Below are 27,099 nucleotides of genomic sequence, written 5' to 3'. Positions count from 1 at the left end.
TTTTTGAAAAGCAGAAGTGCTGTAACGATACGTCCTTCAGTCCTGTGGGTGGCAGTGTAATGTTTTCTGATGGTGTGAGATCGGCCTATGAAGTCAGAGAAGAAGCTTATTGTAAAATTATTTTCCCTGCACTAGGACTCCCAGGCAGCCGTTTTGTTTTTCAATTTTTGTCTCATTCAGTTAGATTTGGAAGTTTTTATTATGCTTCATTTCAATTTTGACCCTTAACCTAACGTTATGTCTGTATGGTTAATCTACGTGTTTGAACAGACCTGGAATGCCTTAAACACTAAACTCAGGGAAGTTAAACCCTCGCCTTTTCCCCGCCCTTGAGCCTCACTGAGAGGAGACATCAACTCCCTGCTGCTTCCGTTGACATGGTGTGAATATGGCGGCAAAGGAAAGTGTAAACAGCAACCAAAGTGATGTCGAATATGTAGTAAACCGCTGGGTAGTGGATTATTATTTGAGTCTTGCGCTGGAGTTGTTTCAAAAGCAGCAATACGAGGACTTCCGCGGCATTAGAGATGTCCTCAACAGTGAGTCTCCCAGTTCTTCACTTCTTGTCCATGAAGCTAGTTCAGACTTTGTCTAGCTAGCTCATTGTGTCCGACCAAGTTTGGTTACTGAACTGTTTCGTTTACTGCATGTTTAATCTCTTCAAATGTCAGTTTTGAATTGTGGCTGATAGCTAGCGTTAGCCTAGCCTTTTAATGTTAATTAACGTGGCTGTGCGGAGGACATAGAAAGGCTGCAGCAGGTGGGTTGAATGCAGTAGTCGACATGAAGACCACAGTGGAAAGTCGGCGAACGACTCGGTGAAATACTCACGTACCTTCTCTCTGACTGCTAGGTTTGTTTGTTTTGTTTGTTTTGTTTTTTTCAGAGGAAATGTGAAGCTCATCCATTGTCTTCTTTCAGGTGTCATCATGGTTCGTCCTTTCGAGTCCACTGATTCCATGACAACAAAGTTGGGAGTGTTGAAGTTTCTCTCCCGGATAAATGAGGGTGAAAGTCCTGGTGAGATCAACATTAATACATTAACACTCTTACATTTAACCTGCAGAAACCTGCAGAAACCCGAAACAAACAAACAAACAAGCAATCATGGCAGGTACTCTCTGTAACTTTGTTAACAATGTGTATTGTTAGGGATTTAATTTAGATGCATAATGTGTACAATTTTCTGTCTGTGCCTATTAGAAAACATTAAGATAAGCTCTGTGAGAGAGATTTCCACCTAATGCCTGATGTGAAATGATGTCTGTCCTTTCAACCCAACTGTAAAACTCATGTAATCCGTCTGGAGCATACATCCAGTCCGAGTGTCTTAATCAGATTCAAACACTACAATGAACACTGCTTTGTCTCTGCTTACAGAACTGTTATTTGAGTCCGACCAAACATTAAGTCCTCTGGAATCAGCCTTCATTTTGCTGGAAGTAATCAACCAGGAATGCACAATTCCACAGCAGGACTTAGAGGATGTACGCACTTCACTTAAAGAGATGGTAAGTGTTTTTTGTTTTTCTTGTTATTATTTACATTCATGTTTTAACATTGGTTCAACTCTCAACTTTTTGCAGACCTAGTGTCCATCTCACCCTGTCTGGCCTAGGACAAACCGGCTCACGCCACCCAAGTGCCTAACAAAGGAAGAAGCTAGACTTGTTTAAAGATACTTTCATGTTTCATCAGGTTTTGATTAAACAAATTGTTTTTTAATCTCTGTCTTTAGATGGTGGTGATTTTCATCAAGAACAATAACTTTGCAAAAGCAAAAGAGGTGCTGAACAAATACTTTCCCAAAACAATGGTTGGCAAGGTGAGTTCAGTAACGAAAGCAGTATGTTTACTCAGTAACTCCATCATTTCCATGAGTCAAATCAGCATTTAAAGGACCAGTGTAGTTGTGTATAACATGGCGATGCAACTCTGTGGACCGCTCCCGCCACAGATAAAAACAGCTAACAAAAAGAATTCTTATTTTAAGGAGATTATACACTAATGAAAACATAATTATTAATATTATTACATTTCTACCATATTCTGCCAATAGATAGATTCAAACAGAAATTTAAAGTTGTATCCACATGTCTCATTTTGAGAAGTTGTTTCGAACCGGTCTGCTTCCAAGCTGACGCTGGAGCAGTTCGTTTGTGGTGTGAAAGAAAACAAATCAACCACAGAATTTTATGATAGCAAATATGTGATTTTAGCACAATTTCAAAAGGTTAACTACAAATAAATCCATCTACTGATCATGAAATCTGAATTGATCTGCCTAAGCCTTGTATATTTATGCAAATCATTTAGTGACAATTGGCAGAACTGTCCAATCAATGAGTTACCTGACTGTTTGTGTAACTTCATGTTTACTCTTCATATGGTCACTGGTCTTGCTCATTGTTATAGAAAGATTGCAGCATCCATTGTGAGCAAAAGTGTTGTGTATTGAATCATCCACATAGCAATATTAAAATTAATAAAGGTTATAGTAAATTATAAGCATACTTTGAGTAGTGGTTTAATTGTCTGCATCCCATGTGTTTCACATTACTGAATGTCTGTTCTCTGTAGAAAGCTATATTCATGGAACTCATCAATCAGAAGAGTAAAGCACATGAAGTCATCGAGCAAATTGACTTCCAGCGGTTCAAAGTGGAGATGTTTGCCTTTTGCCAGAAGATCTGCTCATTCAGTGTTCCCTTTCTTCACAAGGTGTGTTGCTTGTTGCTATTGAAGCTTTTCTTTATGTTGAGGTATTTCAGCTGCAACTGAGCATGGATGGTTGGATATTAAAAGTCTGGGTTTGATATTGTATTCCCCTTTGAAGCTGATTTGTCAACAGCACTAATTGTCTGATTACAACAAAAGGTTTTTATAAGTGTATGTAATTATTACTTAATCATGAGTCTTAAGACGTTGAAAGCCTCCCCTGTGAGGACCTTAACATTTGTTCAGCCAATCCACAGATACACTGTTAATTTGTTGGTGAAGTACGTGTCATTATACTTGTTTGTGTTTTTGGTTTGTGTGTGTGTAACAGGCTGCAGAACAGCTTATTGATAAAAGACTTGCGGTGCCAGACGACAATGCAGCTGGACCTGACGGGCAAGACAAAGCTGGCCCGTCCACGAGTCCACAGATCAACATCATCCAGTTTGTACCTCTGTTCATTTGAAACATGCTCATTATTCCAAAACTGTCAGAGCAGCATGGTCTAATAAGTCACGTAACATCGTATGACACACTCTCCTCCCCTCTCATCGTGGGACTGCAAACGGGCCACTTTGTCATTCTGCCTTTATCGGAAGCATCTGATACCCACCATAAGCAGCTACTGTTAACTACATTTAGCATCCATATAACCACATATTTACTTTAGTCACAATATCCAAGAACATGTCTGCAGGCTAGAATTGTTTCAGTACAATTTGGATCTGAACCTTTCCTATCCTAAGCTCTTATTCTCTGGCCTAAAAGCCTGATCTCCTCTTCTTGTTTCTACTTTATCTTCCAGTAAACATACAACAAGAAGCAGGCTGGAGGCAACCTACAATGCTTTGGCTGCAGGTTCAGATCAGAGAACATTTGATCAGCTGGAGGAAGAAGTGGAGGAAGAAGTGGGGAAAGAGGAGCTGACAAAAAAAGATGATCTCTCCCTCTGCCTCTCACCTTCTCCCGTTAAGGGCACCAATCAGGACTCAGAGCAGGATGGGTTATTTCAGAGAAACTCAGGCAGCCCCATGGAGGCTTCCCCAGCTGACCAAGCAACACAAACGGATGCTGTTCCTCAAATACAGGAAGGTTCACTCTCAAAGACGCCCTCAGTGCCGAGGAACAGGCGGCTTTACACTGTGGCACAACTGGTGGTTGAGCCGGACAGCCAGGGGAGCTCACAGTGCACAGCAGCTTCTCAGGAACTGGAGGTTGAGGTCAGAGCAGAAGAACCACAACAGTCACCAGCTATACCCAATAAAAATGACCTACAGAACCCAGTAACAGACAGTGAGGTTGCCATACCCACACGGAAACGCAGGTACAGTTTAAGACACCGTTTTTAGTCACTCTTAACAAAACAAAACAGGGCCTGTTACTGTATAGCTTCACAATTAGTCGGGATAATGGTTTTGACTGTAGTGGTGTTTCAAGATGTTTGCAGACAAGCAGTATTTTTGAGCTACTATCACATAAGGGCCAGAGGCCTTTCTGAGCATGCTACAAACTAGCAGTGTTTACGTCAAAGGTGTAACAGAGTACATCTACATGCAGTACAGAGCAAAAACTGAATTTTACAGGCACTATTTAGAAATGTTGGAAAACAGCAATTGGTTAGATTGTCAGTCTCAGATCACTTGAATGTAATGACATTTTCTGTATATTTTACTAACAGTATGTTTCGATATAGTGGAATATATAGACAGGTTTTACACCTCGTCTGGTTCTGGTCCTGTATTGCTCAGTGAGTGTATGGCACTGAAACTGCTTGTTTTGTCGCACAGAGCCGCAACTAGATTAGAGTTGTCTACAGACAGCGAGGAGGACTCCCATGACTCTGTGGCCAATGGGGAAACTTCTGTGACAGAACTCCATAACCAGTCCAACACATCTGTCACCAAGTAAGTCAAAATGTACAATATCACCACACATAGACTGCCATATATGTATTAATACCATACTATTTGGCCAGCCATGCTGAATTTGAATCTGGCAGAATAAAAAGTTCCAGAAAGAGGAATCCAACTAGGCACAAACCTAAACCCTTTGGCATCAAGTAGACATTTGTTAGCAGACCTGACAGACCTTTATCTGCTATATGGACACAACACTTCAAAGAACTAAGGTGTTGTGCCTGATTGGTAATATCAAAATGTTCATGGCTCACCACTGATAGCCAGTGAAGTTTCTCTTTTAAACTGACTGTAAGGTAAGTTTAAAATAGGTAGCTTAAATCATCAGTTTAAAACATGAATTTGACATGATTTTAGTCAAAACAGATGTCTCCTTTTCTGGATGGTCTTTGACTCAACTCTTGTCATGCAGGAAACCGGCAAAGCAGTTATCATCAGACAGTGAGGAAGACCCACAGGAGTCGGTAGCTCCCCACAAAACCCCAGTGCAGAAAACTCCGAAACAACAGACCAGCACTGGGACCAGCACTCGAACCAGCACTCGGACCAGCACTCGGACCAGCAAGCAAGTCCAAATACAACATTGATTTTATGCCACTATATTAGTTTATGATTCAAGGACTGACATTTAACAACCTTCATATATTTATGCAGGGATACAGGTAATACAGATGTCTGTATCACAGATTCTTCATTGGACAGCTCACCTGAGCTGTTCCCTCTTCACACTGTCCCTCGAACGAGCTCCACCCCTCGTAGGAGCTGTGCTCAAGGCAAAGCTTCTTCTACTTCAAAATGGTGAGTGAAGATCTACAGCTCTAGCTAAGAACGGATTAAGTTACCTGTTGTTGTTGTATTGTAGCAGGACATGCAACAAATAAATTAAAATAATTTATTACAATTCTGACATTTTTGGATAATTTGCTTTTTCAAAGTCACAAATTTGACGTGTCTAAAAGTCACACAAAAAGTACACATATATGTAATAACTGGAAAGAGATTTAATACTAGCTTCACTACAAACCACGCAAACGCTCACCAAAATACCATTTAGCATATTTAAACTACAGTTTTAGAATTATTGAAGATTGTTTGATTCATAACGGTAATTGATAAACAGCTGTGAAAAACAGGAAACTCTGCTCTTGTTTACAGGAAACAGCTGTACAAGAATGCAAAGGAGAGTAAGGAAACCTGGAGCGACGAAGAGTCGTGTGTCCACCCCAAAAAAAATAGCGGTAATATTGCAATACCTGCTTGTAATTAACAATGTGTAAATCTAGTTGTACAACTCTTGGTCATGCCATAATATATCTGTTTTTCTTAAAGATTCGCACAACGACAGCACTATGTCAACTTCAGGCAACAGAAGGAAAGTAAGTATAACAAGACTTATTTTATTAAATCAGTCGGCTACAGTGCCATGGTTAGCTAATGGTAATCATTGATGTGAAAAGGATAACATTGATTTGGCCGCTTCTTGCACTCACAAAAAGGTTGATGCTTTGCTGCCAGCCTGCAACTTCCAGATGTGATTGTTGTAGCAGCCAAAACACAAGCAGACTTCTCAATTTAGTCAGTCGCATTACCGGACAAACACTTACTTACTAACAAAGCATTGTCTGTTTTGGGCTGGCGTGTCACAGCATCAGAAAGCTGAATAACTTTATGTTCCTGTTGTGTTGCAGAAGTGGTCTGAGAGTGAGACGCAGAAGTTGAAAGACGGGGTCAAAAGGTTTGGAGAGGGCAACTGGAGTAAGATAAAGGCATATTACTCCTTCAAGGATCGAACAAATGTCAACCTTAAGGACAGATGGAGAACGCTGAAGAAGTCAAACATGGTGTGAGTAGAGGACATCACACCAAGAACTTTTCCACCTCGTTCCTCAGGAATTTTATTTTCAGAGTAAGTTGTACCTCGTTCAGGCCAATCCAGCCTTTTTCCTGTTTTGTCACTAAATCATGTTTTAAGCTATTGTATAGTTCATGGCACTTTCCAGTTCAATAAACTTTCACGGTTCAATTTGCAAGATTATTGGTTTGTATTAATATTAAAAGAAACCTACAATGGTGTGTGTGTGTGGTGCATCTCTGCAGCCCTATATACAGTAACAATCCTGCAAAGACTCTTATACAAAGACATTGTGGATTTATTTGAAAGATGACATTTACAAAAGAAAAACACAGAAAAGCATTCCCCTTCATTTGAACCAGATTTGACTCAAAGCCAGAGTGAAGGGGGTATCAGGAGTCTCTGTGACGAGGGAATCATACAGATGGCAGATTAGCTGTATCCCAAGGTGAGTCAATAGAGAAGTCTCTGTTTGAATCCCAAGACTGTGCACTGGAAATATGGGCCTGTTGTGACATCTGCTATTTAAAGGTGCCCTTGAACCTTAGATCCAACTACTTATCTGAGAGAGAACAGCAGCTGTTCTGGGTCTGAATTTGAGTGAATGTTGCTGGGTATGAAATGGATTAAGAAATGGGGCATTTGACAGTCCAGTTGCGGATGCATCTTTATGTTAACGTGTCTTCATTCCTAATGAACTCTCCCACATCGGCCTGGTGGAATACTACAATGGACAAGGGATCCACTCGCCGACATTCCTGGGTGGATTTGGCTGCCACACCGAAGCCCTGAGAAACAGCACACACGAGTGGTTCAGTGAACAAGGACGGAGAAGAAAAACAACTCAAGGCCACAAGAACAATTCTACCATCTCAGTGCAGAATAAGCGCTCGTGTGAAGCATATTAACGATTACATACGCATTATTTAGCACAAGTGGCCCCAGTGGGTATTCAAGCAATTGATGGTACACTGTGAGTATGTCCTAAACCATTTGAGCCACACTGCAACATAATTACAAAACTTACCAGGGGCACATCAGCCATGGAGTAGACGACGACTCCCTGGTACTGCACGGTGTTCTCAGTGATTCTCCCAAGCCCAGATTTTAACACGTGGTTCCCATAGAGGAAAGACTGCTCTGCTCCAGGTTTCACCCACACCTTAAACTGAAGACGTAACAGAAACCTTTCAAGTTATTTATACATGCAATGAGTACACCTAATATTATTGGCAGAGATGAAATGTTTTAAAACTAGGACATTAGCTGTTTTCCCATTATTGTTCACATATGGTACTGAAGCCGCTTTTTGGCTTCTGTCAGTCAATGTTAAATATTTCAAGAGTTTCTGGGTTTTAGTTACACCAAGCTGATTCTGGCTCACTGATGCACTTGAATTAAAGAGAACCATCATTTATGTTGCGACTACCACAAGACAACATGTCTGCTGGGGGGAAAAAAAAACCCTATCCTAAGTGGCATGCCATCTTTATGTGGCACACAGCAGAGGCCAGATGGCAATAGAGATCAATACAGGAGTGAAGAGTGGTGTCATATCCCTTTAGGTCAATATGCCCACTTTGATACATGTGTCACACCAGAGTACACTGCTCTTCCTGTAAGCTATCAGAGACTGGCAGATGATCCTGTGGTGCAGCTGTCACTTTACCGTGAGTTGTCACTAAATATCTGTATTGCCTCACTTCCTCTATGTCAGCACTGCACCCCCCACTCCCCTTTTAAAAGGATGCACCCACTCTCACCTTGGCGTACGGGGCCAGGAAATCCAGAGCTGTGATGTGCAGGCGGAACTTTGTGCTCTTTGTGAACTTTCCAAAACACGTTCCCACGGACACGAGCTTGTCCCGGGAAATGTTTGTCGCCAGCTTAAGGATTTTCTCACTGTGGGCCGAAAACGACATGACGTGAGTTTCTAGATGTAAAGAATGGAAAGACAACTAAACATGCATGTTCATATATATATGTGTGTGTATATTACCTCATGTAGTACACACGGTCATTGTGCAGCCTGAAACAGTAGGTACCGTCCGGTCGGTCCACTAGGAGCTTTATGTTCTCACCGATGCTGTTGTATGAGAGAAGACATGCATCACACACACACAGACAGACAGGCTAACACGGATGCTAAGGTGCTTGGTATCATTGAATCCTAACAGCGAGCACAATCTGCTTTGAGTCCACTTACTATTTCGACAGCTTCTCAAACATCGTTGTCGTCTCTTCCTCTGTTAGTGGTCTCATCCTGACTATTGAACTTTTCTCTCTCTATCTCTCTCTCTCCACGTCCACTCGTGTCTTCTGAGAGCGACGTGAAAACGTGGGTCAACACGGAAGCAGCGCCTGTGCAGCGGAAGTCTGGTGACGTCGGCAGCGCGCTGAGTTCCGGGTTGTTTTACGCTCTTTAGCTTCAGTCGGTCGCTCGTTTTCACTCCGACAAACCGGCTCCCGTCTGGTGAGTTTATTCACTTTAAACGACATTAACTGTTGGAAATAGCTTTACTGTGACGTTGGCGAACAGCTCCGCGGACGTTCACTCGTTTAACGCGTCGTTGTTGTTGAACACTGGAGGCACACTTTCGAAAACGGGCTCAGTTAGCCTGGTTAGCTAGCTGTCAGTGGAAAAAAACACTGAGCTGCTGCTGTTAGCCTGCGAGCTAACGTTAGCTCTGTTAGCAGCTGATAGCGCTAAGGCTGGTCCGCTGCAGGCAACGACCCCACTCTACTAATGCAGCTCCATTGAAATCAATTGAGAAACACCGGGACGCCGTCAGTAACTAACCGCGTTAAATCGCACCCAGTTGTGATTCTGAGCTCCGACCCGCCGTGTGAGAACCAGACTGTTTGTGCCGCAGCGGTGCGAAGTTACATAACCTCCACTTGTTTGTAAATACCGATTACCTTTCGCGTGATCAGAGGCAGAGTAACTAATCCCTTTCAACTGTCCTTAAGATTCAACATTTAGCACCTATCTCAGCCCCTTTCTGCCAGCTGGTGCTGTGATTCACCTGTATGTAACGACGGTGCACAGGAACAGTTCAGTGTCGCCGATGTGTAACGTCAGCCAGAGTTACAAAGTAGGAAATCTACCTTGTCAGCGAGCTCGGTGCATTTGGCAGATGATTTGATCCTCCTGTCTCCTCCTGTCTGACAGCAATAATGACTGTGGGAGCTGATCTTTTCTGATGCTGCCAAGTCGAGCTGTACACAGCAAATCCAGTTATAGTCACTTACAGGACACATTTCTGAAAAGTCTGATCCTGCTACTGCTCACTCACACTTTAAACGTTTGAGTTGGTTCATAAAAAATGAACTGCAGTGCTGTTTTCCTGATTAAAGTAGACGCTGGAGTTTGGGGAAATTCAGTGAATTGCCTCTTTCCTCCCAAAAACACAGCCTGTCTGCCGTGTACATTTCTCCTGGTGTTCTTATGGTGCCTTATGTTCCCATTAGCGTGTGTATGTACACTCCTCACCTGTGATACAGGATGTGAAGCAGTCATGCGATGTCAAATTCTAGGTACTGACAGCTATTTTCAGTCATGTCGTCATTGAAATACATTCACTTGTCTGCCTCCTTAATGGAGTAAGCCTCTAGATTATTTCAGCTCCAGGGAGATATTAAACGGGATACCTTATCAAGGCTGCCGTGTTAATAACAGCACGATGAACACTGAAGCATCTGCTGATGGGTGAACCGTGAAAGCCCGAGGTTATAGTCAAAGGCTTTCTGTTTATCTCAAGAGATGACCTACAAAAGGAGAAGTGAAACACGTTATTGATCCCTTCGGCAGACCTGTGTTTTATAGTAGGTGGCAGCTCAGGATCCCACACGCTGAAGTACAGTACAGTATTTGTACAATACTCCACAACAAATAAAATGCGTAACTTATTTGTCTCTTTCAGTTTCTCACATTGTACAGTTTAATACTGAAAGTGGACACACAGTCAGTGTTCTTTTGGAAATGGTAAAGGGGAACATGAAAGAGAAGTATTTTTTTATTCTTAGAGTTATACAACAATGTCCCAGCGTTTGACCTGATTAGCGGTGGGTCTCGTGCTATATACGTACTGTCATTAGTCTTGCCTGAGGAGAAACCTGCTTCAGTGAAGGCATGCTAGTCACAACCCTGGCTACTAAACTGTACCGCTGTAATAACACTTTTCACTAAGAGAAGGTGCCCACAAGCTGCTAATCCAAGTCTACGATTATTTGATACGGAAACAAAGTCTAGACGCGATAGATAACCTTATTGGTCCCTAATTTCTCATAGAGTATGTAACAGTGAAATAAATAGAGTTGGTTTTGTTTCTGTTGACAGGAGTGTGCTGCCCTGTGTTGGGAGAACAGTTCTCGTGCCAACGGTTTACCCAGGATAAGCCAGTGGTCTGCGCCTGTCATCAGTTTCCGGCGTGTGTTGTGTGTGTGGCTCTGCTAACACTGAACAGGAAGACACACGCAGAGAGAAGTCTGAACTAAGAGAGGAAACTTGTGGCTTCTTCATCAGCCTCAGAATGACTGAGTTCTGGGTTTGCTTCAGCTGCTGCATTGCAGAGCAGCCACAACCTGTGAGTATAAAATTAAAAGGCAAATTGATTGACTCAATGTTTTCACGCTGCCGCCCTGTTTAAAGTGGAGGCTGGTATGAGATGTGTTTTAGATAGACTATAGGTTAAGAACCAGAGCAGTACTCTCTGGTGTAATGCAGTGCGCTGGCCCATATATCTTCAACTTCAGTCGAGCTCTGAAAATAGTGAATGTTCCCTGTTCTTTGATAAAGTTTCGTTAAAAACACAGTGGTTGTATCGTACCTGAGAAAGTATACATTACATCCTCTTTCTTATAAATTTAAAAAAGAAAGTGGCAGGGCCTCCAGCTAACCACATCCCACTGTCTGACACTACATTTGCTTAGATTCAGCTTGGGTTTATTACTGTGGCATTTTATTTGTAAAGCACTTTTCATAAGAGAATCTCAAAGTGCTAACAACCAGCTGCTGTGCCTCATGGTAGTCAGCCAGTCTGCCTATTCACAGATGAGATAAAAGGGATCATGGATGTCGACCTCTGTCTCAGTTTTAGCTCCACAGCGCAGGTTTCAGCAGGTAAACAGCAGAGGAATGAGTAGGCTCTGTTTCAGCTGCTGTTTACCTGTTCACCACCCCCACTGATCAGTAATATCGTGTCATCTTTAGGTTTTAAAAAAAGTTTATGTTTATGGTACTCTTTTTCAGAAACGGCGGCGACGGATCGATCGCTCCATGATCGGGGAGCCAACAAACTTTGTTCACACCACACATGTAGGCTCGGGGGACATGGGCATTGGATTGGCATCAGTAGGTTTTATCTCCTCTTATTCAACCGACAGAGTAAAACAAACATAAACGTCTTCAGTCTGCTAACATTTACCCCTTGATATTTCCAGGTGGACCTTGTTCAGGCTCAGATGAAATCTAAAGGGGGCTACACGCACGGAGGGTCTGAAGGTTCTCAGTTGTAACAAGGTGAGAGATTATTTCATTTCTGAGCGGAACTGATATTCAGCCACTGAATTTTCACTACCTCAAAGCCGTAGAGCCGGGCTTAGATGCGTTTTATGCAAATTGCTGTTTCATACTGCTAAAGGTCAAGTTTGTTTTTGAGGGGAATTTTAATTGCTTACAGATTTATGTAAAACTGTGATCTAAACATGCAAAAATATTCTTTAGCAACATTCACCAGAGCACTGCAGCATTCGTGGTAAACACTGATGAGTAACCTGCAGTATGTGAGAAGGTCATTTGCCATGCAAACAAGTAGTTCCTCTGTCTTGTGTGCTGTAAGCAGAAATATAGTTGGAGCCTTTAGCCTTTACACTTTTGATATTGATGAGAAAAAAACACCCTTTGAAGACTTGCCAGCTAGCTACAAATAAATCCCCTACGTGACTCCACCCATCCTCTGTTATAACTCATTTTGGCAAATCATGCTTCATGCTTACACACAACAAGCGTGTGTTGTGTGGCTTTAAAAGGAAACTATTGAAATGCCACACGGCACACTTTTATTCTGTGCCGTTGTATAGTCATGTTTTATTGGGGGAATTTATCCCTCCCTCCATGAAGGAATGAATGCCCTTTTCCCTCTTGATTAGCTTTGTTGTGCTGATAACCACTTCTATTTCCTTGTGACAGTGACTCAGCTGCCAGTAAAATGATGTGTTTTTCATTTGTTATTTACACTGGCCTGGTCAGTGGAGTTGCTTTCTACCGGCCTCAGGCAGCTGGTTGACTGTTAATGTTGCACCCTGCCTTATATTTAAACTCCCACTGGATGTTGCCATGGTCACTTGCACTTGTTTTATTTTTGAACACGGTCACCCTTCAGGTGCCTGAACAGATTCAACCCAACAATATCAAACAGTGGGTGGAACAAAAATGACAGGCTTTGACCAAAACAGTCTCAGATTTGATGGTAAAATTGTGTGATGAGGGCTTAAGCCACACCCCTGCTATCAGTCGCAGTTAAGATCCTAACATCTGTTCCACTTTTTCCCCGCAGCCCTTCACAGTCTTGTGGAAACTACTGTTGTTGATACGGGGAAGCATTTTCAAAAAGCAGTTCTGTCTGTAATGGACGCAGGACCAAAAGATGAAACTACTGCTTTTCCATGATGTTGTATATATTTTTTATTTTCCATTCTTTTTTTTTTTTTATGAAAGCACTGCTATCCATTTGCTGCCATACTGTTGCACTGTAAAGAGTAACTGTTAAAGAGTAGATAAGAGGGTTTAGAAAGCTCATAATCTCAGTCAGACGTATGCTTGAGTGTATGCATGAGGAAAATAGTATCAAAAATATTTTGCTGTTGAAGCCCATTTGAATGCCTGTATTTATTATCTGATTCGTTAACGGACCTCATGGTGGCTGGGCCACGCTGGAGATTTGGAACATTCAGTTTCCTTCTTTATTCTCAGAGGTTTATCAAAGGACAGGTAGAGGCGGCAAGGCAAACATCGATATGTTCATTGTTTTATTCTGAGAAATACTCATGATTCTCTGAGTTGCTTTCAGGGTTGAAGATTGCTGTCTTGTAATAAACTTGAAATGAGTAGAGTACACTGGATCATACATTGTACACTCACTTACACTTGCTTAGGAATTACGCATTGATTTCAACTGTTTTTTTTATACTCATTTAGATTGAACCATATAGAATTTTAATAAACTATGAACTTCCTAATCTGCCTTCTGAAGTCATGTTCGTTATTTGTTTTATTAGTCTCATATGGCAGCTTGAAGCTGCAAATACTGAACTTAGTGCTTTCTAGATGATTAATGTTTTTTAATTTTTTTTCAAGGCTTGTATACCAACAGTAGATCAAGAATCAAACTTTGGAAGAAATCCCCACCACTGCAAACACTGCCATGAATGTGGGTCAAGTTTGATACAGTTAGCAGTATTCTCAAACCTGTAGTTTACCTACGGTATGTCCATCATATCCATTTTTTTGTTTAGTTGTAGCTGCGGTCCATTTTTTCCAGCACAGTTTGTTTTGCAGATTGTGTCTTTTCATGACTTTTTAGAGTATTTCTCGCTCCTTGGCTGACACACAATTTGAGACAATTTTGTCCCTCCGGAGGTCCGGTAGTCTCGAATGCTGGACTTCTTAAAGCTGACAAATGCTATTAAATCACATTGACCCACATTGTGACCCTCATTTGTAGCAGTGTTTGGGCTTCAGTTGCTTTATTGTTAAAAGATGTTCCCATGTGATGTTCAAATGATTCTGTCAAAAACAAAAATATAAAAGGTATTAACTCCCCATTTGACCCCCTATGTTGAATCACACCCAGTTTGTGCAAACCCCTACCCTCCTATTTCAAGGAGATCTAATTTTCCTATCTTAAGGAAAAGTGAATAAGTGCAGCTCTTATTGCCTGATCTGGTTGTCGGTTGTCTTAGTGATCAGACTAGAGTCATTGTTGTCGTTTGTGGTCCAAATTTATGATCCAGGCTCCACTGAAAATACCTTGATGAAATCAGCAGATAGTGACAGAGCAGGTGCAGTATGATTATTAAACGCACAACCCCTTCTACTTGGGGTTCTGTAGTGTTTGTCATGTACACACTGCTCATCACTATTAACAGTGATTATAAATCACCAGCAGGCCTGGATCTATTAAAACGTGATTATTTGTCTTCCATGTACATCATATGATTTACTATTCCAACAGCAGAACATGGTTGTATTATAAAGTCAAGCAAAAGTCTGTGTTTACCGGTGTTAAATGAGTGCTATTGTCATATTTATGATACAAGAATGAAATATTCGGTGTATGTACCAGGCGACGTAAATACCTGATTGATATTGGTCACTTTTCTCATATAATTTACAGCCTTAAAACTGCTGGTAGCCACTTTCCAGACATTCACAGATTTAATAATGTGTTTCACCAGACTAAAATATTGTCACATCTGTTCCTCTTTAAATGTTTCTGTAGTAATTCCTGTGTAAAAAAGATATCCACATATGTGTAGACTAGTTTGTTTTTTTCCAGCTCTGGGCTACATGCTGTAGTATGTGCAGACATACTGGGATTGCAGTATATTATGTGACCAGCAGGCTGTGCTAGTGGACTGGTTGAATGTGACTTTAAAAAATGTTTCCTTATAGGATTCCTGTCATAGGACTTATTTTATGATGAAACTGTAAATACATAGCATAAAAGTAATGGATCCATGGTTTATATGTATTTAGGGTCATACATATTTTCTGTATACCAATGAGAAAGACGAGTCGGAGCATTGTTTCTTTGTTTTGTTTTTTCCTCAGGAACTGCCTAATAATGTAGTTCCTACTTTAAGGGAAATTCATCTGTCTCTTTTCTGCATTTTTCAGAATAAAAAATGAGAAATAAATGTTCAATGTTGATGTTTGACCAGCTGTGTGTTCCATGTTTTCACTTCAGGCCTGAGCTCCACATCTATTCTGTGAGGGATGGATGGATTGAGAAAGCATAAACAAACAGTAAAAATATAAAAGTATTCTTGTAAATCGCCTTTACTTATTGTGTTAATACTCCACTACAAGTTATGTTTTCAAAGTCCTACCTAGGTATTATATTGTTAACAACGTATAAGTTGTATTTTTAGTCCAGTGGTTCTTAAACTGGGGGTCGGGGCTCCTCCTAAGCTTCACCAGATCAATCTGGGGCATCTGTTTTAACCTTTTTAATCTTTAATTTCATCTTTTGTTTTTGTGAAATAATGGAAAATTCCTCTTAAGGCCTCAACGGCTTATTTAAAACAAACTAACAATTACACACTGTAATTATAGGCTGTGTTACATTCAGCCATGTCACTCATAGTGCACAGTGACACCCTGGAATGGAGTTACTTCAAAGAGAGCCGAAATGTGTGTTCTTATTTCCTCCTGTGCTTCTCCTGTTATGACAAGTCAAACTATCTACCATGGAAAAAGGCCTGTAAAGTACAAGTGACTGGTGTGAAGATATACGGCCTATTTAGTTAAATAGGTTTAGGCTGTAATAATGAATAAAGTATGACTGTGTTCATATGAAACTGTACTATATTCACTTCCATTGAGTGTAGTTTCATATGAAACGAAATATCCTCATTTATATTAACCTCATTCCTCATATACGTATATTATTCCACATATGTTGAGCTGTCAGCAGCCTTTAAAAGCAGTGTTTTTGCAGTCAAACTAAAGAGAATAGATTTCACAGGGCGAGTCTTACCAAACTGGGTGATTAGTGAAGCACTCAGAACAAATGTTATCTAATATTTTATCCAATTACTTCTCTCCAGGCACTGCCATAGTGGGTACAGTGCAGGCTTCATGAAGGTTGTGTTGATAATATCTTTCTTAAAAAGACAGTAAATAAATAAACTCAGTAAAAAATAAAGACACACTACAGGTAGGCTTCTTATTATCATCATGTAATAATGATAGTGGATAATTTATTCCCCTACTGGGTATAGATTTGATTGAAGCGATAGACACAAGCACAGTCTGAAGCCACCACCTTCCGTTCCTCCAAAGGTTTTTTAGCTTTTTGTAGTCAAATGAACTGGGAGTCACTGATCTCTCACTGCCAATTACCATAATCATTTTACAATATGTGGATTCATGTGCAATAAGTGTCTGAAACAAAAAAAAAACATGGCAAACAAATACATACACACTGGTTGTAAGGTAAGGTGCTTAAGTTGCTTTTTCATACTGTAAATGCAGGATGAATTTAAAAATACAAAACAAAAAAAAATAAGTTTGTACAATATCACAAGAAAACAAACTGCACCATCTGTTGTCTCAAAAATGAAAATATACGTTTTTTTTTTGTCATGAGCATCTCTTGGAGAAATCTTTATTTATAAAAGTAGTAAAATCAAAGGCATAAAGGGAAATGAATCAAACACATATATACAGACAAAAATATATGTATTGCAATTTAAGTAAACATGGGAGTTTTGAACTCCACTCACATATAAACACAAACCTACAAACTGTTAAAGCCAAATGTCCTGAACTTCATTCCCTGTATGTTGGCTAAACTCAAAGACACAGAGCAATCACTGATCCTGCACGGAAGTGAAATGAGATCTGTTTACTCTGTACGCTGGGGTGTGAGCTTGGTGTCGTTTCAGGGAGTTTGAGGCACTGAACCATAGTGAACCCAAGTGATGATGACAGAGGTAAAGCTTGGCTTGGAACAGGATCTTCATCTCAGCATGCTCAGCAGAGAGGATGACCGCAACTGACTGACAGAGCAATATTCTCTGTCCGATCCCTCCTCTCTTGTTTCTACTTTTCAGCGGTCAGCTCAGCAGACAGCAGGAGGGAAAGACAGTCGAAGGTTAGCAAGAAAGCAGGAAACAGATGAAAAGCAAAAACCGATAAAGCTATTGGTGCACAGCTACAGCGCCAGTGTTTGCTGATGTGCGGACCAATCAGAGAGCTCCTTGATGTAGTTTGGACCAAGCAGATCGTTGTAGTTGTCTGTGTGCAGAGAGTACGGGTTATCATCACCAGCACCTGAGGAGCACAAAACAATATGTAAACTCATATGCAAAGACACAAACAAATGGGAATAAGATATTATTAAAACATTACTGGATTTTAATTTTATATTATTTTACAACAGGGGCCATGTGATTATTCACACACACACATACACACATTCAAGCAAGCATTTGGCATATATAACAGTTTTTTGTGGTCTTGGGAAACAAACTTTATTTGATGTGATCATGGTCTTTCCCATAATAATTGTTCTCACAATAATTGTTCCTGCTGTGCATATTTGTCTCTATCTCTGTCTTTCTCTCTTTACCCCCCAACCCCCTCCCACTCTGTACCTCCCTCCCTGCCTCTCTCACTCTCTTTTTCCAGCCAAGTGCTTTCTCATTGTGGGAACTGTTGATAAGCAGTACAGTCTAGACCTGCACTATTTAAAAAGTGTCCTGAGATAAATTTTGTTATTATTTTGTGCTATACAAATGAAATTTAATACTAGCTACTGATGCAGATCTTTCTCAATCGATCAATTATTTGAAGAAATCCTGAAACTGTCAGCCAAATATGAGTCCTAATACACACAGACAATATATACTGTATATGTAAAGTGTCGTACAGTGCCAGTGGTCCCACAGTGTGTGTGTTCTCCATCCTCGCTGCTCCCCAGTCTGGTTCCAAAGGTCAGCATTGCTTAAGTGGTCCATTAGCTACGGGAGACAAAATACTCACAGTCAGTCAGACAGCTAGAGCAGTGGTTCCCAACCTGGGCCTTGGGACCTCCACTGGGGATCGCTAAAGCTTCAAAGGGGGCTGTGAGACCTTCTTGATTTTAAGGGGTGTAAAAAAAACTTAAAAAATCAATATCTAAGCATTTTGTTCATTTCTGTGAGGAAAACTAAATGAAATTGTTATTTTTAAAGTTTAGATTTTTTTAGTTTAGAAGATCTAAACTAAAGACCTAAACACAAGCTATATTGATAGAGCCTTCACTGTCTGCTAAACAGTCTTACACTAGTCAAACACTATACATTTGTACAAAAAAAAAGTCTATTAAGTATGTATGATTCTTAAAAAGCATACAGACAGAGAACTGTGTAAAAAAATCCTAAACATATCAGGAAACCTCATCTCTGATTGCTCACAGGAAATAATCTGCTCAGAATTCATACAAATTGCTCATTTTACACAAACTTCCTGCAGTTATTGCATTCACTGTTTGGTTTCACTGTACAGTTTATCAGTTATTATTTATTATAATGTATGTAATATGAAATGTCATATAAAATATGTCAGTCAAGGGTCATGATATTAAAGGGGTTCCATAAGGAAAAATTCTGGGAAACACCGCGTCACCTACAAAACCCAAACTGCACACATCAATATGCAACTGATCTCTAATGCTGCATGTAAATTGCGAGTAGATTACATGCAAAGTCAATACAAAGATGTGAAGCGAATGACGCAAATTGGGCAGCGCGAACACATGGAATTCAAAAGAAATGGAGGAATTAACTTTTGGGATTAAAAAGTGGATTCATCTTCACTTTCTCTTCTCAACCTGTCTGCTGCAAGCCACAGAGGTTGCCATGACAGGAAAAACCACACAATATTCGGTCAGAAAGCTAATATTCATTGCATTTAGTCGGTCAGTAAATGAAAGGTGTGATACCTTGAACACAGCCTCGTTCTGCTCCTGGTCTTCAGGTTTGGCCTCCCACATCCCTGCACAACAACAGTAACAGTCATTCTCACAGGGCCAGCAGTGAGAGCAACAACAACATACTTTGTAACAACAAGCGTCTCACCGTGTGTTTCAGTGTGTCCAAATGTGTCTTCTGTATGGGTCTCCACCTTCTGTGGTGTGTCTGAAATGGGTCTCACTGTGGTGGGTTGCCAAGTGTGCGTGGTGTATGCATCATCACCTAAACTCGCCTGTCTTTCTCGAGCCCTGCTGAACAACCGGAGCCCTGAGAGTAGAGAGGACAGTGCTGTCACATGAGGACTGTTGAGGATATGTTCGAAGTACTAAATACATTTTAAAGGAATGTCTTACCTCTCCTGCGTCTGTGTGTTTGTGTGCTGGGCATCATCCTGTAGACTCTGTAGGCATTGCTGCCTCTCTTCCTGCTGTGCTCCTGCAGCTCACAGATGTCAGGCAGAGAATTTAAGGCACAGCGGAAATTCGCCTTCCATGTCTTGGGATCTGGTTTGTCTTTACCCGGATGATATCGTCCTGAAGTGAACAAGTGTACAGATTTTGGGTCAGGGCCTTCATTAACCATCCCTGCTGTTTTCTGCTCTCTTTGCTGTTTATATAGGTTTCTATGCAGATATACCTGGCCCCAGGTTGGCTATGTGGTAACCAACCCTAACCTTAAACCCTAACACAGCTTTTGGTGACCACTGTGGGCTGTATCTCGTTGAAAGTTCAGCCTACCTGGGATCGCGAAAAAGCTCAAACCAGAAATACATTTTAATTTTGAACACTTTTTGCCCACTCATAGTCAGTTTAAAGCGGTTGACAAAAACCTCCATTTGGTTGCATATTTCCTGGCATATTTCCTGGCCTATTTCCTGGCCTATTTCTATCTGTTGTAGAGATACGCAAAACAAGGTGCATCAGAACAAACTGTATGACTATGAAGCAACGCTTGTCTGTGAGTCTGACTGAAAGTAAACACAAATAGAAGCAGCTCAGGGTAGGATTTGTCACTGTAACAGCAACCGTTGCTCCTTTCTCATATTTAGTGTGATTGTCTCAGTGATAAAATCATTGGAGCTTAGAAACATCCACTATGGGTCATTTACAGCACACACGCTGCAACCTCCCACTGGGTGTTGTGTCAAAGGGCATCTAATTATTATTTTTTTTACTCAATTGATGGTTCAGTTGTACACCCTGTGTATTTATATTATTTATTTTATTTTATTAAAATCTCTTTACTTTTTACTTTATTTAGTTAACCAAGTTTAGTTAATTAAGTTAGCCATACTACATAGTACCTATTTTTTACTTCAGCTGTTCAATATGTTTTTTCTAGATCTTGTGAAGAGCTATCCTGTTGTACTTTGACAGCAATATGATCACCGTGCACATTCACGGCAACTGAACTGGAGCTTTCCCATGATGTGATGCAGTCACAAAGCGTAACTTTCCCAAGACTGCTGTGTGTGTGTGTGTGTGTGTGTTTGTACAATGACTTTATTCGACTTGTTCCTCAGAAAGAGGATCTAGAACATATAGAAACAAGATCTAGTTATGAGAATATGGAGAGAATTATGAAATTCAATTCATGTTCTTTGTATTCTGGACACAAAGTAATCCACAAAAAGAGCAAAACAAAGATGGCATTTGTACTCGATTGTGAGATGTCTTCTGAACTTTGCATGTAAAAACATAAATAGAAATCTAGGCAGCAACAGGCATGGGTGCTATAAGCAGTGGTACAGAAGGGACTGCAGCACCCCCTAAAGCTGACATAATGAAAATCATTATTTCATAAAAATGTTTAAAAGGTTTAAGAGGTTTTTATTAGTTTTATCTGCTAAAAAGTTATACAATCTATGTATTGAAATGTCTTTAGTATTGAACTGTCATTAAAGGGACTTGTCTGTATTGAATTGAGATCCTTAAAAACGATAACAGTTTAAGTCTGCTGCTGAAATTACCTGGAAGAATAGTGCCTTGGTAGCAGCTAGTGGATGTAAATAAACAAATTTGTACATTTAATTGGCAAACACTGGTGTTATTAATTGTTACTATGCAATTATCATCGCATATCAAGAAACTGGGAATGTGGTAGATCTAGAAAAACATGAACAATGCACTCATGGCTGCTCTTCTCAGGAAAGATTTCCACTGTGCAGGAAACAGGTTTGCAGACAGATCTCATCAGGATAGTTGGTATACATTTCCAAAATGCAGTGAAAATGGCCAAATGCTAGTTAACGTTAAATAATTTAAAACTGGTGGGCAGGCACATTTTTAACTTTAGATAACACTTAGAAACGTATCTTTTTTTCCTTCTTATTGAGGATAATGAAGTCATACAGTAAAACTAATATTCAATTAGGGATGTTAACAAATTATATGCGTCTTAGCCAGCAAGCTGCCAGTGCAAATGATGAATGACAAAATGGCAAATACAAACAAAGACAAGAGGCCTTAAAGGCTCTTAACAGGGAGTAAAGAGGTGGTCAGTCACTTTTGGTCGTTTTCATTTGTAAAACGTTTGTTGTTGTCCTGAATGAGAATTCAATATTATTGTTATTGTATTATTTCCTTGAAATAAGCTTTTAAAAAATTAATAAAAATAATAAAATTTGTATTAATTATTAATATATACATATACATATAAATAGAGTAAATATGCCCCCCTTCCCTGTCTACCTTCAGCTGACACTATCAATAAAAGCCCCAAAAAATACTTAAAAAAAAACCCAAAACATTCTCATTAATATCATGATATTGCTTTCGACGATATAGCTCAGCTGTAGTGCTGCGGCTCTTAGTATTAGTAAAGATAGAATAAGCCATCAATAAAAAGTAGATATAAAACACATATATGTCTGTGTGGCTCCTACCAGTGTGCATGGCCCAACTCCTGAAGAGTGTAGCATCTCTGTCAATACTCCAGCCATGACGTGCTGCATGCTTCCACGGGATTTGAAAAATCTGTGCTGACTGTAGAATTAAATAAAAGAATAAACGCATTCAATAGTGTAGGTTACAAGAGTATTTCATTATTCATGCTTTGTTCCGCGTACACTTCCCAAACTGTTTTGATTTGCCACAAAATGTTTTAAACCCAGCTGTGTGTGCATGTGTGCATATGGGATGAGATTGAGATGGAAGGGTCTACCTGGTCCAGCCAACTGACTCCTGGATACCTCCCAGACTGAATCTGCTCCTCCAGCCACGGCCTCAGCCTCAGCCGGCCTGGTTGTTGCATGCTTCAGGTGTGTAGAAAGGTGTATAGATGCGTCCCTGGCTAGCAATAACAGACAACTTCCAAGAAGCTCAAACTAAATCAGGTTACTCTGGGACAGCCTTCCTCCTTCACTGCATTCTTCCAATCAACGACTTTCCCAGTTATGACAACCTCGCCCTCCTCCCAAACCGGCTCCTCCAATTACAGGAAATACTGTATATATTGTATACTGTAGGTTGTTCTCTTCATAAATGAATCTGAGGTGGATTATGATAGAGTAAAGAGTTGTGAACCTCCTTGTACAGGTTTTTTAATGCTTTGCCTACAGTATTACTGAGGACAGCAAGTTCAGCAAAATTCTAAATCTAAAGTATGTTTATGTGTTGCATTTAATCATTGGAATTGGAATTAAATTCTGGCATGCAGGAGTCACCTGTCGGGTCAAAGTAAGAGCTGAAACAGGTGACCATGCAGTTTTTCATGTGGTTCCACTACAGTTTACAGTGGCAGCAGTGAGACAGTATTCATGTAAGACTATCAGGTGGAGGCAGAGTTAACACTGTATGTGACTGATACTACTGCTGGAGCCTACTTGTTGCAACAGGTTTCTTTACTTTTGAAATTCAAATGAAAAAAGGATTATTCTGTTTAATAAATCAAAAACTTCATATACCTCATATATTGTTTGTGTTACTGATGGTGCTATGGTTCTTAGTGTGTTGTTGTTTGTGTGTTTTTTACCCTGTAAAAGCACTTTGTAAACCTATTTTTGAAAGTTGCTCAATAAAGTTTGATTATGTAGCTTCAGTCACATTAAAGTATATTATTTGTAGATAACTCACTATCAGCCAAAATACTGTCTTCATTTTAGTGGCACTGAAACAGTATTCTGCATTAAGTCATTCTCATGGTACAGTTTTGAGAACATATGATAACAATTAGACATTTCTGCTATTTTATATTATTATAAAATCAATTGATTTATTATGTCACATTATTATACAATTGTGTAATTCTATTAAAAGGATATCTTCATATATTTTACGTGTTACAGTAGTGTATAAAGTTATATAATATAATCTTTATATTATTATATATTATAATATTATGCCATTTTATAATTATGTTATTTTTGTTTATATTAATATTAACAAAATATTTAATGGTCAATTAATTTGCACTTTCAACTGACAGCTGACATATCTAATTGTAAAAAGTCCCACCTCTCTGCCCTCCCCAATTTTTCTGTGCCACTTTTTAAATATTTCTTCCCAAATGATGTCCTCCCCCAAAAAACAGTTTCAACAGGAAATACAACTTGGCATTTTTGTACTTAAGGTGGGACAAAATAACGAGATAAGTTAAACTGCTTGAGGTCACAAAAACACACATTTTCTCACACCATCTAGGTTTAATGTTCTCTGCTGGGACATCAAAAATGTCCTCACAACAATACAACTGCTTGTTGTATATTTGAAACATTGAAAACTCAGCAGCAACATCTCTTTGAAACAAACAAAACTCAGGATAATCCAGTCACAAAATGTACAACTCATTTAAACTATTCAGAACCAAAGAAATGTACCTTACTAGTCATTTGTATAACTGTTTGTATTAGTATATATTTGTTTTACTTCTTATATATTATATTAATATTAATTATAATATTAATTCCTTTGAGTTACACGTCTCTGCTCCAACACTCTCCAAGTGTGTTTCTGTAGAAGTGCCGTTTGTGTTTGCTGCAATACTGTTTGAGGGTGACGTGTTTCTTTAGAAGTGGCTCACCAGTTCCAGAGAAGAAAAATAAGGAAGTCGTTTCACAACCCAGAATAACAACTGCGCCGCATGACTGATCATTTTTGTAGCTTGTTTCAGACAAAGATTTTTTTGTTAGCTATGATGTATTTTTCCTTGAAAGACGAGATTAAAAGTATTGAAGTACACATGCAAATTTTGTGATAAAAGATAACTTCCCTAGTCAAATGTAGCTCAGAGATTGTTCGTCTGTTAACTAATATTTCACTTACCACTTATTAGCCTTACTAATACTAAAAAGTGAATACATAATATATAATTATAATAATAATAAAAATGATAAACTAAACTACACGGTTAGACACGTTTCAGGCAGTCTTCCTCACAGCTTTATACAACACACAATCGAGCTATGTCGATTTAAATGTGATGAAAAATGTTGAATATAGTTGAATATGACATGTGAGATAGATAAGCTGAGCATTTTCTTAACACATTTAAAACAAGTGCATTCTGTTTTTCACAAAAGCTTTACATGAATGTTGTACAAAACGGTATGGATAGTTTACATCAAAGGCAGCCATATACAGTTGCAAAGTACTTAAAGCTCAAACAAATATTATATGTTCTTAAGGTTCAAAGATGTGATATCTACAACATTCTTTAAAACAGTCATATCACATGTCAAAACACCAACTGAATTTGATCATATCACACGATCTTCACTGTGACTTGCACGGGCAATATCATTGAAATAAAATTCCATAAAAACAAACATCTATTGATAAATATCATGTGGTATGATTGAATGATTGTTTAGGAACAACTATGGACCTTGAGTTAAGAGTGTTACTGATTTGAACACCATTCAGTCTGTTCTATCTTTCCTTTCCTCCCTCTCATTTTCGACTTTTCCCAACAATGTTTACAATTTAAAGAAGCACTCACACAAAACAGTGAATGCATTAAAATTTCAGTGCTACACACTCTGATAGCCGCCGTCTGTGATCACTGGCATAGACTGGTCGGCAGAGATCAAAGAGATAAAAGGTGTTTGGAGCTCAGACAGACACTGGCCTGCCTGGACGTTATTGATGAAACTTGGAACCACTGGGCTAAAGAAGCTTTGAGGCATCTTGGCGAAGGATTGCTCTGGATATTTGCTCAAATGTTCCTCTTCTTCACCACCTCTCTTCTCTGGAAACAAAATATCAGTCTGGTCCACAAGATTTTGAAATGACTGGTAGTCGTCTTCCACTGGGGGAAACCTGTGTGAGCCTGCTGGCACACAGCCGTAGCAGGGATTTTCATCAGTTTTTCCATTTAGCTTTGCGGCATCACCAACCGCCTCATCAGAGCTCTCACACCCAGTCTCAACTCTGGACACAGGGTCACATGACGCAATTGTGTTGGTGCCACTGGAGATGGAGGACAAACTGGAGTCTTCTGCATATGAAAATCTCCCAGAGTCTGCATTGCACTGCTGATAGGACATGTCTGTTGGCATAAGAGCTGAAACTGCTGGTGATAAAGAAACAAGCGGGCAAGCTGGTACCTTTTGGTCCGCACTGATCACAATGTCACCCTCACTAGGATGGTATCCAGAGTCACAAGGCATTTTAGCTTGCGTCTGGACTTCAGAGCTGTCTGTCGTAATCTGCTGTAGGAAGCTGGGAATGAGGATGGAATAGGTTTTATTTTCAAATATAGATGATCCAGAGCTCATGTCATCGGCTCTGACACCACAAAAGTTGTAGGGAGCCGAGAATAAACCACTGTCTTTGTTTGGTTCTGGAATAGGGATGGTCTTCATAGGCGATATTGGGCTTATATTGGGAAAGGCTTTACCAAGGGCATCCTGAACAACGGCTATAATGTCAGCAGGTTCTGTGTTAGCATAACTGAGACAAGAGGAGCCAGTGCTGATTCCACTGCTTTGCTGAGGGCTCCCAGTGCTGATGTCTCCCAGTGACCCCTTCCACCTGAATACAGAGGACCTGGTTACTTAAACTATCAAAACAAAATCACATATAAATGGAAATGTATCGTATTGTTGATGTACTAGTGCAGCCATACTGACCATGCTTTGGTGTCATCTGGATCAGGGAGCTCAACATGTATAGTGGAGAAGACCGTTTCCACAGGCTTCAAGACCTGCGACAAAAGGGACAAAAATGATTTGAATTACCGATGTGAAACATTACAGTTAGAGGAGTGAATTTAAAAAATGTCCTTTTCACAATAGATTCTACATTAAGTATTTAACAGTACAGGTGTTCAAGTATTGAATGTATAAGGAGATGTTTAAAGTTATAAGCACTACCTCTCTCTCTAGCACAAGGCAGGAAGCAGCAAAAACAAAAATCACACTCAAATAACAGACAGTGAATTAACAGTTTTATGAGTCGTGTTCAATTTGGCGTGTATCCAGTCCACCAACCATCACTTATTTTATTGAGAAATCTCAATATTTGAAACAGTCAGACTCTCATTCCCATGCTCTTTCTCACTGAAAGAGTGCAGCTGCAACAGAGGCTGAGCGAGCTGAGCTGAGCGGGTAAGTTTGTACGGAATACAGTTTATCATTATTGTAGTTTGGTGTAGGGGGCTTTTGAATTCAAACTGCCAATATGTACATTTTTAATATTTTGTCAGCACAACAAAAACACTAGTTAACTGCTAGAGTATGATAAGGTTGTCTGACATTGACAGTTGTTACTTAATTGTTTCGTTCATTGTTGAATAACAGACACAGGTGTTGTTATGTAATGTAAGTCAGTCCCAGTTGATTTGGTGACACCCAGGCTGCGTTTCATTAGTAGTTCCACTTCCTCTCGTTCACTTACCCTCAGGCCTTGGTATGACGTAACCGCATACGTCGCA

At 39.9% G+C, this 27,099-nt stretch overlaps 5 protein-coding genes across 5 annotated transcripts; 2 read left to right on the top strand and 3 right to left on the bottom strand.

Moving 5' to 3' along the window:
• Positions 1 to 322: 322 nt before the first annotated feature.
• terfa (telomeric repeat binding factor a) lies at positions 323 to 6,664 on the top strand. Its single transcript, XM_035682339.1, has 13 exons — positions 323 to 539; positions 922 to 1,020; positions 1,381 to 1,511; positions 1,739 to 1,825; positions 2,581 to 2,721; positions 3,050 to 3,162; positions 3,524 to 4,042; positions 4,506 to 4,622; positions 5,047 to 5,199; positions 5,289 to 5,432; positions 5,790 to 5,872; positions 5,964 to 6,010; positions 6,323 to 6,664. The coding sequence occupies exons 1-13, from the start codon at positions 389 to 391 to the stop codon at positions 6,479 to 6,481; spliced, it is 1,944 nt and encodes a 647-aa protein (XP_035538232.1). The 5' UTR covers positions 323 to 388; the 3' UTR covers positions 6,482 to 6,664.
• A 97-nt stretch (positions 6,665 to 6,761) lies between these two features.
• nip7 (NIP7 nucleolar pre-rRNA processing protein) lies at positions 6,762 to 8,900 on the bottom strand. Its single transcript, XM_035682341.1, has 5 exons — positions 8,693 to 8,900; positions 8,486 to 8,572; positions 8,250 to 8,388; positions 7,514 to 7,654; positions 6,762 to 7,274 (listed from the first exon to the last, which is right to left on the bottom strand). The coding sequence occupies exons 1-5, from the start codon at positions 8,746 to 8,748 to the stop codon at positions 7,155 to 7,157; spliced, it is 543 nt and encodes a 180-aa protein (XP_035538234.1). The 5' UTR covers positions 8,749 to 8,900; the 3' UTR covers positions 6,762 to 7,154.
• On the top strand, positions 8,829 to 15,418 carry LOC118343496 (CDC42 small effector protein 2-like). Its single transcript, XM_035682342.1, has 5 exons — positions 8,829 to 8,959; positions 10,826 to 11,072; positions 11,738 to 11,839; positions 11,929 to 12,007; positions 13,044 to 15,418. The coding sequence occupies exons 2-4, from the start codon at positions 11,019 to 11,021 to the stop codon at positions 12,001 to 12,003; spliced, it is 231 nt and encodes a 76-aa protein (XP_035538235.1). The 5' UTR covers positions 8,829 to 8,959; positions 10,826 to 11,018; the 3' UTR covers positions 12,004 to 12,007; positions 13,044 to 15,418.
• Positions 15,419 to 16,856: 1,438 nt separating this feature from the next.
• Positions 16,857 to 22,511, bottom strand: irf1a (interferon regulatory factor 1a). The gene is made up of 7 exons (XM_035652122.1): positions 22,390 to 22,511; positions 22,112 to 22,211; positions 19,581 to 19,760; positions 19,333 to 19,494; positions 19,197 to 19,249; positions 18,144 to 18,234; positions 16,857 to 17,545 (listed from the first exon to the last, which is right to left on the bottom strand). Exons 1-7 carry the CDS (start codon positions 22,477 to 22,479, stop codon positions 17,427 to 17,429), a joined length of 795 nt encoding a protein of 264 aa, XP_035508015.1. The 5' UTR covers positions 22,480 to 22,511; the 3' UTR covers positions 16,857 to 17,426.
• A 1,343-nt stretch (positions 22,512 to 23,854) lies between these two features.
• On the bottom strand, positions 23,855 to 26,714 carry LOC118320947. The gene is made up of 3 exons (XM_035652075.1): positions 26,703 to 26,714; positions 26,297 to 26,370; positions 23,855 to 26,198 (listed from the first exon to the last, which is right to left on the bottom strand). Exons 1-3 carry the CDS (start codon positions 26,712 to 26,714, stop codon positions 25,196 to 25,198), a joined length of 1,089 nt encoding a protein of 362 aa, XP_035507968.1. The 3' UTR covers positions 23,855 to 25,195.
• Between the last annotated feature and the right edge of the window lie 385 nt (positions 26,715 to 27,099).

The sequence above is a fragment of the Morone saxatilis genome, unplaced genomic scaffold, assembly GCF_004916995.1.
Source record: "Morone saxatilis isolate NCDOM2014 unplaced genomic scaffold, NCSU_SB_2.0 Contig11, whole genome shotgun sequence".
In the NCBI taxonomy this organism is placed as follows: domain Eukaryota; kingdom Metazoa; phylum Chordata; class Actinopteri; family Moronidae; genus Morone; species Morone saxatilis.
This window is presented reverse-complemented; position numbering and strand designations above follow the sequence as displayed.